This window comes from Penicilliopsis zonata (assembly GCF_001890105.1).
Source record: "Penicilliopsis zonata CBS 506.65 unplaced genomic scaffold ASPZOscaffold_15, whole genome shotgun sequence".
NCBI classification, from domain to species: domain Eukaryota; kingdom Fungi; phylum Ascomycota; class Eurotiomycetes; order Eurotiales; family Aspergillaceae; genus Penicilliopsis; species Penicilliopsis zonata.
In genome coordinates, this window is record NW_019208924.1 from 260,647 (window position 1) to 275,593 (window position 14,947).

General features: G+C 53.8%; 5 protein-coding genes across 5 annotated transcripts; 2 read left to right on the forward strand and 3 right to left on the reverse strand.

Moving 5' to 3' along the window:
* Window positions 1-52: 52 nt before the first annotated feature.
* Window positions 53-7,359, reverse strand: ASPZODRAFT_18802 (hypothetical protein; the record flags this gene model as incomplete). Its single annotated transcript, XM_022727295.1, has 7 exons — window positions 53-860; window positions 922-1,115; window positions 1,266-4,596; window positions 4,638-4,741; window positions 5,089-6,735; window positions 6,802-6,947; window positions 7,008-7,359. The coding sequence occupies 7 exons, from the start codon at window positions 7,357-7,359 to the stop codon at window positions 53-55; spliced, it is 6,582 nt and encodes a 2,193-aa protein (XP_022578538.1).
* ASPZODRAFT_818149 (hypothetical protein) lies at window positions 7,051-7,886 on the forward strand. The gene has a single exon (XM_022730245.1). It carries the CDS (start codon window positions 7,401-7,403, stop codon window positions 7,827-7,829), a length of 429 nt encoding a protein of 142 aa, XP_022578539.1. The 5' UTR covers window positions 7,051-7,400; the 3' UTR covers window positions 7,830-7,886.
* A 730-nt stretch (window positions 7,887-8,616) lies between these two features.
* Window positions 8,617-9,830, reverse strand: ASPZODRAFT_72471 (hypothetical protein; the record flags this gene model as incomplete). The annotated part of the gene is made up of 3 exons (XM_022729840.1): window positions 8,617-8,725; window positions 8,779-9,533; window positions 9,597-9,830. 3 exons carry the CDS (start codon window positions 9,828-9,830, stop codon window positions 8,617-8,619), a joined length of 1,098 nt encoding a protein of 365 aa, XP_022578540.1.
* A 1,475-nt stretch (window positions 9,831-11,305) lies between these two features.
* Window positions 11,306-12,478, forward strand: ASPZODRAFT_72836 (hypothetical protein; the record flags this gene model as incomplete). Its single annotated transcript, XM_022729866.1, has 6 exons — window positions 11,306-11,410; window positions 11,544-11,616; window positions 11,691-11,711; window positions 11,795-11,893; window positions 11,997-12,315; window positions 12,382-12,478. The coding sequence occupies 6 exons, from the start codon at window positions 11,306-11,308 to the stop codon at window positions 12,476-12,478; spliced, it is 714 nt and encodes a 237-aa protein (XP_022578541.1).
* Window positions 12,479-12,995: 517 nt separating this feature from the next.
* On the reverse strand, window positions 12,996-14,915 carry ASPZODRAFT_818484 (hypothetical protein). The gene is made up of 4 exons (XM_022730246.1): window positions 14,665-14,915; window positions 14,397-14,488; window positions 13,949-14,321; window positions 12,996-13,895 (listed from the first exon to the last, which is right to left on the reverse strand). Exons 1-4 carry the CDS (start codon window positions 14,733-14,735, stop codon window positions 13,469-13,471), a joined length of 963 nt encoding a protein of 320 aa, XP_022578542.1. The 5' UTR covers window positions 14,736-14,915; the 3' UTR covers window positions 12,996-13,468.
* Between the last annotated feature and the right edge of the window lie 32 nt (window positions 14,916-14,947).

A 14,947-nucleotide genomic window follows, 5' to 3' on the forward strand; every position in this document is an offset into this window, starting at 1 on the left:
TAAAACTCATTATCTCATTTATATGGAAGCAAAATCAAAGCAAAGGATGCTATTATCTACTTGATAAAAACCGGACAATCTCCTCCACAGCCCAATCCAAGGTCTCGGCCATCGAGCGCGCACCCATGCCCGGCGCAACAAGCACGCCCGCATCCATGCGGACGTCGACTCCCTGACCTACCATCCTGACCAGCTCTGCGTCGTCGGTCGTTGCAGGGGCGCCTCCCTCCGGCAACAACAGCCATGCATGGTCGCGGACATATCGCGGCCAGACGATATCATCGACGTACCCGGGCGGATCGACCCAGAAGTTCTGCGGAGGGCGTTCATCCTCCGCTTGAAGATCTACTTCTCCTTCTCCTTCTTCTTCTTCTTTCTTTTCGGTAGATTCTCGCTGAGAAAGAGGTGGTTCCAATGCAGGCCCGATAGTCACGTAGCCCGATCGCCCCTCTCGACGGGCCTTGACAACATCATACGCAGCAGGCAAGAAGATGGGAAGATCGATCTCCCGATGAACAGGACGGAGGACGTGTTCGTCGCGTTCGGATTCCGGCGGACTGAATAAGAGGAATCCCTCCAGGAGAGCCATGGTAGATACTACTCCTTTTCCTTTTCCGGTTTCGTTGCCGTTCCCCCTTGAAGATAAAAGAGTAGATACCCTTTCTTTCAATCGTAGGATGGTCTCCGCGCTGACACCCGAGTCACTTGCTTCGTTGAGATCCTCTTTGCTCTTCAGCACGGGCGGGAGACTGCCATGTTCCCTCACGTAACGCAGCGACGACGACAGGAAAGACAGATCGATCGCCTCGGCGGTGTCCCAGTCTTGAACTCTTCCTGAGGAGGTGGTTGTCCATGGAATCCTATCTTGTTAGTTTTGCGTTTTCCCCCTCTTTTTCCTGCTCTTTTCCTCGGGAGAATTACTTATCGTCTGGATAGTAAAAGTCGTCTTCGTGGATGATGAAGGAGCGAAAGGCCTCGACGCCTGAGAAGACGCTTTGCAGCAGACGCGCGAGCGTCGTTTTCCCGCTGGAAGATGGACCGGAGATCCCAATCACAACGGTGGCCATGTCTGGATTCAGATTCTGGATTGGATTCTGGATTGGATTCTGGATTGTCTGGGTGATGAGGATTGTGGGAACAAAGAGGGGTCTTATCAGTAACTATCTGGTATCTACAGTTGGAACAGTGTCTCTACGCAGATAATCTAGAATTCATTTATTATTCCATCAACCGAATAACGACTGTACGGGACTAGAGAAAGGAACCTCGGCGTTCATCAGAAGACCGTCCTCCGTGACGAATTCGATGGCTTGGGACTTTCGTCGCTTCGGGGCGAGGTCGAGGTCTGTCTTGGATATACGCTTCTTCTTCTTCTTCGTCTTCTCTGGCAGAGTATCACATATTGGCAGGGTATGTCTGTCGAAAAACCCCGACGGAGACTCCAAAGAAGCAAAAGTGGGAGCTTCCTGGTCGATCGGGATGAAGCGCTCGTTGCGGATGATGGCGCTCATGGTGCTATCATCGAGCAAGTCGCGATCCGCCTGCTGCATCTCCGTGTCGGACATCTCCTTGCGGCGCTGCAGCATGCGGTCCTCGAGGGTGTCCTCGAGCACGAGCGTTTCAACATAGACAGGGCGGGTCTGGCCGATCCGATGTGCGCGCTTGATCGCCTGGCTCTCCACGGTAGGATGCCAGATCGGGTTGATGATGAAGACGCGCGAGGCCCGCGCGACGTGTAGACCGTGCGAGGCCTGCCGGAGGTCCATGAGGAGCACGCGCACGCTGGCGCCGTCCTCGTTGAACTGCGCCAGGTACGTCGTCCGCAGGCTTGTCTGCAGCTTGCTGGCGTAGATGCGGAAGTCGATCCCTAGCACCTCCAGCCCCTCGGCGATCCAAAACGCCGCGTTGTTGTTGTCGTAGAAGATGATGATCTTCTCGCTCGTGTGTAGCTCTCGTACCCGGTTTAATAGGTACGTCAGCTTCGCCGACGCGGTGGCCACCAGTTTCGTCTGGGCCAGCGGCGAGTTGGGTGGGAGAGTGAGTGGTTGCGGTGACTGCGGTTGGTTGTTGCCACTGCTAGCACTGCTAGCACTGCTGATGCTAATCATGCTGTTCAAACCAATGTCCGGTTTAGTCTTGTGAATCAACTGTTCAGGCTGCTTCTCAGCAGTCTTATGGCCCGCTCGCTCAGCCAACTCATGGCGAGCCCGAATGCCCGCCCCCGCAAGCCCCTCGGCCGGATCCCACGCGTCCAGATGCGTCATGACATGTTTCTGTGCCAGGCGCGCCTGCGAGATCCCCAACAGCAAAGGGGAGGAGGAGGAGGAGGAGGAGGAGGAGTCGTGAGCTAAAGACGGGTCGAGTGCCCACAGGCCGCGGGCCTCGTCGGGGAAGCGTGTGACATACACGCCGAGCTCCTGGAAGCGCAGAAAGGCATTGCGGGCTGCGCTGCCGAGAGCCAGGCGCGCAATCTCAATCCCCTGCATCAAGGTATGTCGGTCCGCCGCGGAGATGGTGTCGTCCCCCCCGTGTTTGTCGAGGTACTCGACGGCGGAGTCCAAGGAGGCCTGCACCTGCGCGTTGGACTCGGAACCAGCCCACCAGAAACCGGCCTCGCGCAGGTTGCGCACAAGGAGGCTGAGATGCTTCCTGTTCTGCGGGTGAAACATGTAGTCCTGGTCGGTGCGCTGGGAGGTGATGGCGTTGACGGCGAGGATGAAGACGAAGCTGTTGACGGAGAGCTTGTCGTACAGCGTCGGCTGGAGCCGGACAACGCGGTTGTACAGGCGCGGCAGCGGGGTCTCGTCGTTGATGACGTCCAGGCGATGGCGGACGACCAGGCTCTGCAAGGTGGCTCGCAGCGAGGGGGCCTTGCGCCGCTTGCCGTCCTCGCCCACGGGCTTGATGTACTTGGTCCAGTTGGCAGGGTCGGCGGCGCGCGAGTTTGCCCACGGCCGGACGCGCAGGAACTCGATCACGATCAACCGCAGCTTGTCGAGATCCTTGAGCTCGTTCGCCACCGCATGGCCGGCCGTCTTCTTGCGGTGCTGGATGGCCTTGGCCGTCGCCTCGGTCAGCTCGGTGTCGCTCGTGTTGGCCTCCTGCGACGCCAGGCTAACCTCTACCCCGTACAGACCGTTCGAGGGCGTGCCCGAGACGACCCAGCGACGCTCGATGTGCAGCTGGTCCAGCAGATGCATCATACTGGTCCGATGGCCGTGTCCCGCAACATTGTGACCCTCGTCCACGATGATGCGCAGCCAGTGCAGCTTCGACAAGGGGGAGTCGTCCGGCCGACGGGCGGAGACGGCGGGGGACCGCCGGTTGTTGTAGGCCTCGCCGGCCTCCTTCTCGAACCGGGTGCGGGAAAACAGGACAATGTCGTACTCGAGCAGTGCCTCGGGCGAAGGAGTCTTGTCGGCGCCCGTGCGCAGCAAGCAGACGGTTAACCCCTCGGTATGGCTGGCGATCTCGTTCATCCAGTGGTCGACCAAGTTGGGCGGCACGATGATCAGCGTCCCGGAGCAGAGAAGGATCCGTCGCGGCGGGTCTCGCGGATACGCCATGGCCTTGCGGCCGCTGTATTTCGGGGTCGGAGGCTGGATCGTGTAATCCCCGCGGTTGGCCTCGCACGCCTGCACGCAGCGGTGGTAGAAAGCCCCCGACTGACGGCGGGTATCGTCGAAATGCCGCTTCCAGGGGAGCGACAGCCGGCCTGCCGCCGCGGCAGCCATGTCGACCAGCGATGCCGTGCGCGGACGGCATGGGGGCCCGAATTCCTGGTGCTCGGTCGGGATGCGAGGGAGGTGACCGCGCGTGGCCAGCACGACCGCCAGACTGATCAGCGTCTTCCCACAGCCCATGGTCTCGGCCAGAATCCCCCCACATGCCTCGGAATACAGCCTCTTCTCCCGGACAAGACTGCCCTCTTCCTTGTCGTAGTAGTACTCCTGGCCCGTCGGGCCCCTAAACGGCTGCAGCCGCGGGTCCAGGACCTGGGCCGGCTGCGCCTCGCGCTGGACCATTGTTGCCGCCGAGCGGCGCTGGTAGGGATACAGCGGCACCGTGAGGCCCTGGACCTGGCCTCCTGATAGCAGGTCCTCCATTGCCCTCCTCGCGTAGGGGTCGTGGACGATCTCCGGCTCGGGGGTGGGATTGTCGAGAGTGTTGAAGATATACCACAGCGATTCTTCTTGTTCTTCTTGTTCTTCTTGTTCTTCTTGTTCTTCTTCTTCTCCTTGTTCTCCTTGTTCTCCCTGTGTCTGTTCTTTCGTGTTGACTCCCTTCCACGCTTCCACAGATCGGTCCAGCCGTGACATGACCAGCCTCAGCGCTCTTCTCAACGAGGTACTCGATCGGGGGATGGACGTGCGGCCTGCATCGTCAGGCAAGGCATACACCCTGATACAGACGCAGTTGGAAGACACTGTCTCTGTTCGAATCCATCCATGGCTTTGTAGACTGCTGATCTCTGCGTGCGGATACCCGGTCCCTGAATCGCCATGGTTTCTCAACGCTCCCACTGCAATATACGGGAGGTCCGAGGGGGATGAGAGAGGATCCGTAGGAGCCAGCAGGTCAGTCTCTGCATTCATACTAAAAGATCAGCATCGCAATACTTTGAAGTGATAACTGACTCCTCAAAGCGAGAATCTACCTGAACGTCGTCGTCACCTGTAGACTCTCCAGCCATCCAGCGAGTCCTCATCGGCTTGTCTGTCAGCGTATGCGATGCCTTCTTCTGTAGATGAATCAAGGGGTCTAACAGAGAATCTCTAACAGGGAGACACACTATCGAGAAGCCTGTCTCCCAGTTTCTGTTCGAAGGTGAACAGGAGATGAAGTAAGACTGAAGCTCCCAATCGATAAGATTAACGCTTAGTCAGCTCTTATCGTAGAGTACAGCATAGAGTAACTTTAGTATAGTATAGAATAGTATAGAATATAATAGTATAGAATAAGATAGAGTAAGTATAGTATAGATAGACTATTCATGATAATAAGTGATAACTCCAATGCACTCGTATAAACAACCGAGGTAACTATATGTAAAGTAGATAAGACTCATGCCGGTCAAGGCAAGTAAACCTGAGCCAGGAAGTCCTCGACCTCAAAGCCCACCCTCTTCAAGACGCGCTCTTCGAGATCCTTCTTGCCCGGCGCGCGACGCATGACGACCGTCCGCGCATCCTGCAGCCGCACCTCGACGGGGTTCTTGGCGTGCCGGTCGACCTCGTCGGGCTCACAGTCGCGGATGTAGATGGTTATATCTGGGCCGACGCAGGCGCGCCAGAGAGATGCCATCCATTGCCAGTGGTCGAGGGGGGCGTACGAGTCCATGATTGGGATGGAGCAGGCGAAGGCGTCGGCCGTTGTGAGTTGGTACCGGGGGACGAGGGCTATGGGAGTTGCCGTAGTTGCATTGGTTGCATTAGTTGCATTAGTAGTAGTCGTAGCAGCAGTTGTATTAGTAGTGGTCGTAGCAGCAGTTTTATTAGAAGTATTTGTAGCAGCAGTATTAGTTGTTGTAGCAGTAGTGGTAGTGTCTGAGATGTTCAAATTGGCGGTCCCCGGAATGATGGATCTCGGCGAGACAGAGTCATCGTCCACCGCAGGCCGGACAAACCCCATAATCTCTTCCGAGATGCGATGCCATACAGAGATGGTGTTGAGGTAGTCTACTGTCGCTTCATTCATGTGCCCAGCCTGCGGGGACCCCTCGCGTGGCTTGACGTTGGGCCCTTCAAAGGTACGGACTTGGTATCGGGGCTCCCGGGCGAATGCTGCGGCCAGATACTCCGTCATGACCTTCACCTGTGCTGCGTCGCGGCCCTCGACGGCGATGACCGCCCCGCGTGGCTGGGAGGTCGGCGACGCCTCGCGGAAGCTGGGTTCCAACGGTGGGGAGATCTTGGCCAGCACTTTGATCTTGTTGATGAACGGGATGGTCATCACCGTCGCTTCCACCCCTGCCCCCGCGCTCTCTTTGGGAAATGCAGATCCAGAAGTAGGTGTGCCGGTGGCAGGACCGACCCCGCCAGCGCTGACGGTGACGGTTTGCAACGGCGGCAGTTTCAAACTAAGATCCTGAGCCGAGTGGTCCTTGAGCGTTCGATACGGCGACTGCTGCTGCTGTTGTTGTTGTTGCTGATGATGGTGCAATGCCTGCAATAAAGTCCGGGCCTGAGCCAGCTGCGTGCGTGAGGCTCCGTACGGTGAATGCGGGTACGGTGTGTCAGGACTCTTATCCCGATGACGGTGGCTACCGACGAGGTTGGGCCGAAGAGAGATATGGATTGGATTCTGGGTATGATTATGTCGTCGTCGCTTAGTGTCTGGCGAGCGAACCACGGCCCCGTCCTCCCCCCAGAGCCGGGCACGCGCCTGCTTACTGCTGCTGCTGCCGCTGCCGCTCTCAGACCCGAGGTCCATAACGCGAATAGGACTCGGGACGCGGGTAGGATCTCGCTCACGCCGCTGGTGGCTTCTCATGGTGATGGTTGCTCCCGCAGCCGCGCTGAATCCCCCCCCGCCTCGCCCCGTGGGCGTGAAGGGCGTCTCCGGCGATGGGGGAGGGTTCATCGGCCGGCCGCCACACCGGTGACACACGGTCGACGACGAGGGCGGGTGCAGGCCTAATCCTGGGCCTGCGCTGCGTGGATTCCCATCCCGTCCTGTCCGTTTGGGCTGGTACTTGTATTCCGGATACTGCAGGGCATGGCGGACTTTTTCTTCCTACACATCATCAATTAACCATCCAGTATAAAGAGTGGTCTCAAGGCAAGGTTTGAAGGGCAATACCTCCGCTAGAGCCTTCCAGTCCTTCTTGGTGTCCTCCGGTAAGGAATTCCACTGCTCGCCTATGATCTTGGAGATTTCCGGGTTCGCCAGGCCTGGGTTCTGAGCCACGACAGCGGCCTGGTGGTGTTGGCGGTAGAGAATAAAGGCTACCACGCTTCAACATTGATCCAACAGATTCACCCGATTAGATAGAGAGAAGAGATTACCATTGCGTGGTCTAGGAATCTTCGGGTCCGGCTGGCACAGACAAAAATGCACGCCCGTCGAGCGAGACTTGACCGTGTCGTCGGACGAGGTCGACTGCTTGCGAGGGACAGACACGGACACCCTCTCAGCACTGGCTCCCTCTGCCTCCGAAGACGATGACGACGACGAGGAGGAGGCCGACGACGAGGCATGGGGTGAGACCAGAGCAAAGGAAGACGCCGCCGCCGACGAGACCGGACTGTCGTGCATGATTTTGTGCTCGAGGAGAGTCGACGATTTGCGGGGGACGACGACAACTGGCGAGTCATAGTGCAGGGCGGCTGGCTTGGGGAGGACGCGGTCGTACGACATGAATGGTAGAATTGACTTGTTGACTTGATGGCAATACTAAGATGATAATAGTAATAGTAAGAAGGCCAAGGAGAAGGAGAAGGAGAAGTTGGCGGGAGGTGGTGAGAATGAGGAATGAGAAGGTACGAGGACAAACAATATTTATCACCCTCTCTCTCTACACACTTTCTCTCTCTCTCTTTCTCACACTCTATCTCTTTCTACTTTCTTTTCTCTCCCCCCCTCCCCTCTCTCTCTCTCTTTATCTTCCATGGCTAGCAATCAAATACGGCCGTCAAGCCCTTTGTTGTCCTGCTGCTGCTGCTGAACCGAAACCTCCTCTTCCCCCTCCCCCCCCAGGCCGTCCAGACCAGACCATATTTTTTTTTTCTTTGTCTTGCACCGGGCCAGGCAGGAAAAGAGCCCAACTGGGGGCAAACAACAATCACAGACTCACCCTGCTTAGCTGGTCGGAGGAACAATTGTTTTAGGTTTCCTTTGTTCCCTCCCAGCTGGCCGGATGCGGCGTGCCGCAGGGATTCCGCGTCAACAGATGCCCCCTTGTCCTTTGTCTGCTCGTTATTGGGAAGAAGAGAGTTAGGCAGTCATCTATTAATTATGATCCTTTTTTTTTTTTTATCTCTTCGATTCAAAGGGATAATTGGGATGGAATTGCTGGAACTCCTCTTCGACCGAGCATATCGTCGGACGGAGGACACACATGTAGTACAAGACAACGATCGCATTCCGATGACAAGGCGGAGATCGACCCCAGTGGATCTGTCCATCTTCTTTTTTTTTTTTCTTTCTTTCTTTCTCCCTCCTTGTCTGGACTCTTTGCCGTGGGCTTGACCAGGGGTGGATCCAGCCCACCCCAGCTGCTACCCTTGCGCCGAGCTTGACGCGTGCTACGGCTCTCGAATACTATCCCCCATTACCCCCCCCCCCACCCCCTTGAATACCACCGTCGGCGGCAAATCTGGTCTCTCTCCCGTAGCTACATCGCCAGTCAAACAGAGGGGTAGCTCCGGAATGGGTCTTAGACATGGTCGGAGAGACATGGTCAGAGAGACATAGTCAGAGAGACACAGTCGGAGAGACGTAGTCAGAGAGACATGGTCGGAGAGAGAGACGATCTGGATCCCTGATTCAGTGCTTGCTGCTTCGGGTCGGTCGTTTGATCATCGGAAACACACCGCGCGGGGGAGGAATGGATCTATGTAGTACTGCGGGTGGTGGTAGTAGCAGTGATGACGACGAGATCATTTCTGCCGTCCGTCAGGTGCGCGAAGTGGTCTCCTTCTGTTTCAACCACATTTCTTCGATCCCATGGAAGATCTCCGTCCCCATTAACCGGTGAGCGGATGGGCCCAGATGCATTTCATCCCTAGAGAAGAGGTGAGTCTAGAACGAACGGAGGTAAAGAAGGATGAAACTTACCAGAAGAGATACTTGTCGGGCTTGTCACATTGGTCGCTTCCGGATGACATCAGACGGAATTTCTGAGTGTCCTGCACACATGGGTCCTCTACATTCTCCCAGCCTGGGTCCTCGTTCTTGCCCAGGCCATTCTCCTCCTCGATGCCCGCGGCGAACAGCTGCCAGTCGCGCAGGACGTCCAGCAGGAAGGCGTTGGTGTCGAACAGGTAGACCGTGCCCCTGGCCCAGTCCTGGGCGGAGTCCCGCAGCTTCTTGTTCCAGTGGTTAAACACCTGGATCGTGTCCTTGTGCCGGTCGGCGGTCGGCTCGAACGCCGGGAGGAAAGTGACATCCGGCGCCAGCGTCAGGATGACCTTCATGTCGTTGGTGCCCCAGCGCTCCGCGACCACGGTCAGCTGGTCCATCAAGGTCGCGATGCTGGCCTCGGCCGACTGCTTGGCCGTGTCTATGTCCTTGCCGATCAGATTCCACAGGTCCCAGACCCCAAACGAAACGGCCACGATCGTGTTGTTCTGCCGCTCCGAGATCGCGTCTGCCGACAGACCCTTGAACGTATTCAGCTCCGCCGTCAGCCACTGGTCCGCCTGTTCCCCAAAGTCCGCCAGCGGCTGTTTGTACAAGCCTTCCAGCAGACTGCCTGACGAGTCGAGCTGCGAGTTATCCACCACCGCGCCCACATATTTGCCTTTGGACGACGTCAGGCTGAGCGACGATGATTGGACTGTCTGGGCCATGTTTTCATGATGGCATGAGTACTGTAATCATAAAAATCAGCATTCCGGCACCCCTCCCATTTCTTTCATGTAGGGCCAACTCACCAATGAACAGAGCCAGTCTGTCCAAACAAAGCCCGGCAGTCCCTCTGCATCGTTATCGCTCCACGAATCCCCAAACACGACTAGTCGGTGTTGAAAAGTCGGCGCAACGCGGAAGCTGGGAGTCGACATTGTCGGCACGACCTTATAATGGTGTGAAGCCAGAATCCAGCCCGAATACAGAAGACTGCAGGCGGCGAGGGAGAACAGCACGTAGAGTTTATTGAAGAGGCGCATCTTTTCCCTTTCTTTTTCTTTTCTTTTTCTTTGCTTCTTTTTTTTTCCCCTTCCCTGCTCTTGATTTGTTTGGTAAAATGACTCGTAAGCCGGGGGGCAATCGCAACCGCCGAAAGAAAAGAGAACAAAGGAAGCCTGCTGCGGCGTTTTTTTCTTCTCCCCTTCCCAGACCAGAGCCGTCTGTATATAAATAATTGATCAATCACTCGGACTAGAGACTTCCTCCCCGGCACCTGGTTGATATTATTATTCGGACGAATCGGTTCCCACTCAGGGGTATTGGGCCTCGAAAAGAACACGGTCGTCGGCCGGAGGGAGGTGCGGAGGGATCAGGGTATCGGGACTCCGTATATGCAGGCGGTAATAGATAGCGACGATGAGATGATGCGGGATGATGCGAGATGTGTGTGTGTGTGTGTAGTATGTAGTATGTACTTGATATTAATATATAGACAAAGGATAGATATATGTACAAGAAAGTTACTTCCCCGTAAGACGAGCGAAGGTTGAGGAGGAGAAAGTCCCAGTCGTCGATAAGCGCAAAAGGGCCGCGCGGCAGCCTGTCGCGTGCTTCTTGCGTCAGCAGGAAGAGAATTACGCCAGATACAGTACTGTACGCGGTAATTTGGAACTTTCACTACGGAGAACAGGATTACTTACAGGTGGTACTAGTTGGTACTGGTAATTACGGTAACACTTATATTATAAGACGGAATACCGGGGGAGTCTCCATTTACAGTAGGAGTACTTACCCTGACTACCTAGGTACTTAAATGTTAATCATTATACTACATAGTATTATGATATTAGTATCCTGTAGTTAGTGAGGTATATTCTTACCCGTACAGAATATCAAAGATCGTCATGTGGGTACTTGTAGAGTAGGATTCGTAGGCTTATGTCGTAAGGATGGCCAGCCAAGACTACCCTACCTGTACTCTATGGAGTAACTACTCCGTAGTAACTAGTAAATTCAGAGTAGTAAGTAACTCTTACAACGTGTCAGTTAGAGTAACTATGGAGTAGTCAACTACTTTATAGATACTTCTATTGAAGAGTATTTTGGAGGATAAGCATATATTGACTCTCTTTCAGCCTCATGGCTAATAAAAATTCATAGTATTAGGCTTCAAATTATGTGAATGTATTATATCATTGTGTAAGAGAAAATACTTCTTACAGCATTTATATTGTACGGAGTGGATAGAGTGGTACTCAGTAAGGGTTCAGTATTACTCATCCATCTCTGGAGTTTGAGTGAGAGACAAACATGACTAAGCAAGCAAGCCCTACCTGCCGAAAATGGACACGGTCCCGAAGAAGCTAGGGCGTCTTAGTCATCCGCCCACACATGGAAATCTCGCTACACCAACACCAAAAAATCCAACCCGCCGACCGAATCTCCGACGACCTCAAAACCTCCCTCGACCAGTCGACAACACTTGCGCCCGTCTTGACCGCGCTGCCCCGTCAAGATGAAGCTCAACATCTCCTACCCGGCCAATGGGTCGCAGAAGATCATCGAGATCGACGATGACCGCAAGCTCCGTCCCTTCATGGAGAAGCGCATGGGAACCGAAGTTAGCAATTCCTACCCCTGTGTCTATTTCGCTACGAGCCTGGAACACACGCCTTGAGAAGAAGAAGAAAGAGGAACAAAAAAAAAGAAATACGAACGGAAAGCTGATTGGGATTTTTTTTCGCTTCAATTAGGTTGCCGGCGACTCCCTTGGTGATGAGTTCAAGGGATACATCTTCAAGATCACCGGTGGTAACGACAAGCAAGGTACGATAAAGGAAACCACTACTTCAACTAGAAAAGGAAAATTCCCAATAAATGGCTAATCTTAATGACTACAGGTTTCCCCATGAAGCAGGGTGGTATGTACCAACTGAAGAAACACATCTAACAACCCACGGTCGCGATAAATCGAAAACTCATCCTTTCTTTTTTTTCCCTACAGTCCTCCTCCCCACCCGTACCAGACTCCTCCTCAGCGACGGCCACAGCTGCTACCGCGCCCGTCGCACCGGCGAGCGCAAGCGCAAGAGTATCCGTGGTGGTATGTACGACCCTAAATGATGAAGAAGAGGGGGGAAAGAAAGAAGTCAAGGGGAAGAAGAAGAAGAAAAGAAGATCAGAGATGTTGACTTGTTCCCCCACAGCCATCACTGGACAGGATCTCTCCGTCCTGGCCCTGAGCATCGTCAAGCAGGGCGAGGGCGAGCTTCCTGGCCTCACCGACACCGTCGTCCCCAAGAGACTCGGCCCCAAGCGTGCCACCAAGATCCGCCGCTTCTTCGGCCTCGACAAGAAGGATGATGTCCGCAAGTTCGTCATCCGCCGCACTGTCACCCGTGAGGGCAAGCCCGACTACACCAAGGCCCCCAAGATCCAGCGCCTGGTCACCCCCCAGCGTCTCCAGCGCAAGCGTCACAGGATCGCCATCAAGCGCCGCCGCGCTGAGTCTGCCCGCGAGGCTGCGTAAGTTCTTTTTCTTTTCTTCAATCCTAATTTACATAATCTAGAAGTATGACTAACATTTTCCAGTAACGACTACGCCAAGCTCCTTGCTTCCCGCGTCCACGAGGAGAAGGCCAAGCGTGACGAGCTCCGCAAGCGGAGGGCCTCTTCCATGCGCAAGTAAATCCGTCTGTTCGTTTCTTCCCGGGGGATGGGTGTGATTTAATGGTCGGGTTACGTCTCTATTACTACGCTGGCTTGGGAAACAAAAAAAAAAGGGAATCAATTTCCTCGGCTACGGAGAGACTTTCTGAAGTTTTGAAAAGACGATCCTAGGGGGAAATTATTTAAAAGAAAAAAACCCCCCAACCATTGAATGAAACAAATGGAACTTCCTTTTTTCTTCCTTTTTTTTTTCTTCTGTCGGCCAACGTTAGTAACCATCTTGCCCGGGGGGTGTAAGAGAGAAGGGAGGAGGGGGATTCAAAAAAGGGATTGGAGTGATGGGGGAAAGCAAATCTATGAAATATCATCTTTTTTTTCTTCTTCTCTTTTCTCTTCCGAATGAATGAAGCCTCTCTTGTACTCCGTACTCCCCATCTCATCCGAGCCTACTATTGATAGTGGATACTGTCCTACTCTCGTCAACACTGTATTACACAGCATCTATCCTACTCTACCTAACGTCAAGTTTTGTAGATACTTCGAATTTTAAAAAAAAAAACACAAAAACTCCACCTCTCATGATATCCTATACTCTATATAGCAAGATGACAAGGAAAACAAGGTCAACCCATAAAACAGATTTGATCCTTGTATATTGGAATGGTAGAATATACATTTTGCTGCTAAACCTTGCAGCCACAGGACCGGTGTTTTCTCTCCTTTTTTCGCCCTGCACTTCATGATCATCGTAAAGAGTCTGCTAGAGAAATAATAAAAGAAACATAGAGATTGAGATCATCATCTTGATCGCATATAAATAAGATGGAAACACAGAATGCTATCAGGTTATAAAATCCACCTGAACCGGAAATGTAGACAAGGAAATTGGTTGCTCAGAAAAATAAGATCACCAGAAACCGCATCATTCGATCAGCGAGCGACACCCTTTTTGTGTTTTTTTTTTTTTTTGTAAACACCCTTCGTACGAGGGTTTCTTTCTTTTACGTGTTTAGGCGACCGTGTGAGAGAACAAGAAACTGACGGACTCGCCGTTGTGTGTACGTCTGCAAGCCTCGGCTAGCGTAGGGCTGATGTCAATGGTCTCGATCTTGTCGCAAAGCTCCTTCTTTTCCTGGTGGGGAACAGTGTTAGTGACGACGATGCGGCTCAGGCAGCTGTTGTTCAGATTTTCAATGGCGTTGCCAGAAAGAATGCCGTGGACAACGATGGCGTTGACTTCCTTGGCCCCGTGCTGCATCACGGTGTCGGCAGCCTTGACCAGGGTCCCGCAGGTATCAGCCATGTCGTCCACGATGATTGCGACCTTGTCCTTGACACTGCCGACCAAGACCATACGAGACACTTCGTTGGGACGAGCGCGTTCCTTGTGGATCAGAGCAAACTGCAGGTCCAGACGGTCGGCGATGGCGGTGGCTCTGTTAACACCATGTTAGTCACCCGACCTCTCGACAATCATCATGGAACTGACCGTTTAGCGCCTCCAGCATCCGGACTCACGATGATACAGTTGCTCACGTCAAGGTGCTCTCTGATCCACTTGAGTATGCTAGGCTCGGCGTACAGATTGTCAACGGGGACGTTGAAGAATCCCTGGATCTGGCTGGCATGTAGATCCATGGTGATCACATGGTTACATCCAGCGGTCTGAAGCATGTTGGCCATGAGCTTGGCGGTGATCGGAGCGCGGCTCTTGTCCTTCTTGTCTTGACGAGCATATGGGAAGTTAGGGATCACGGCGGTGATGCGTCTCGCCGATGCGGTCTTGCAGGCATTGATCATGATGAGCAGCTCCATCAGCCCATCGTTAATGTCATTGGGTCGCGTGGATTGGAGAATGAAAACTTTAGGTAGGCAATAGCTGTCAGAACCTTGATCTCACAGGAAGCCCAAGACCGAAAGCAAGAGCAAGACCGTACCATCCTCATCTCGTACGCTTTCACCGATTGTGACACTCGTTTCTTGGTTCGAATACTGCAGGACCATGATCTTTGTTAACTCGATCCCGAGCCTAGAAACCCGTCGAACGCCACTGTTAGTAGAATTTTCGCGCATTTGCACAGACGGAAAAGAAAGCACTGAGATGACTCCACCGCCGAGGTTGTAAAAAAGAAGCGTTCACCAGAGCGGAGCGGAACAGAGCAGGGCAGAGAAGATCAGGATGACTATTAAATACAAGACACATACCGATCAGCAACAAGATTGGCAAGCTCTGGGTGACTGTTGCCAGTCAGAAGCTTGATGGAATTCGTCGCCATTGTGACTCGTCAATCTGGGGATGTTGCAACACTGAAAGAGGACGCAAATGGGACCCAAGATCCGATGCAGATAGCGAGCGGTCTTAAGCGTTCAAAGCCACTGTCGCAACGAGACAGAAATCCAGGTTCTGCAGGAGCTGCGATAGACGGAGTGCAGGCAGCACGCTATGATACCCCGCCAAGCAGCGACCACTTTTTTTTGCGGACAAAAA

Coding starts and splice junctions, on each gene's coding strand:
- ASPZODRAFT_818149 (XM_022730245.1), top strand. CDS start 7,401: ATGATAATAGTAATAGTAAGAAGGCCAAGGAGAAGGAGAAGGAGAAGT.
- ASPZODRAFT_818484 (XM_022730246.1), bottom strand. CDS start 14,735: ATGGCGACGAATTCCATCAAGCTTCTGACTGGCAACAGTCACCCAGAG. Junction 14,489..14,664: donor GCCAATCTTGTTGCTGATCG/GTATGTGTCTTG, acceptor ACGGGTTTCTAG/GCTCGGGATCGAGTTAACAA. Junction 14,322..14,396: donor AAGCGTACGAGATGAGGATG/GTACGGTCTTGC, acceptor GCCTACCTAAAG/TTTTCATTCTCCAATCCACG.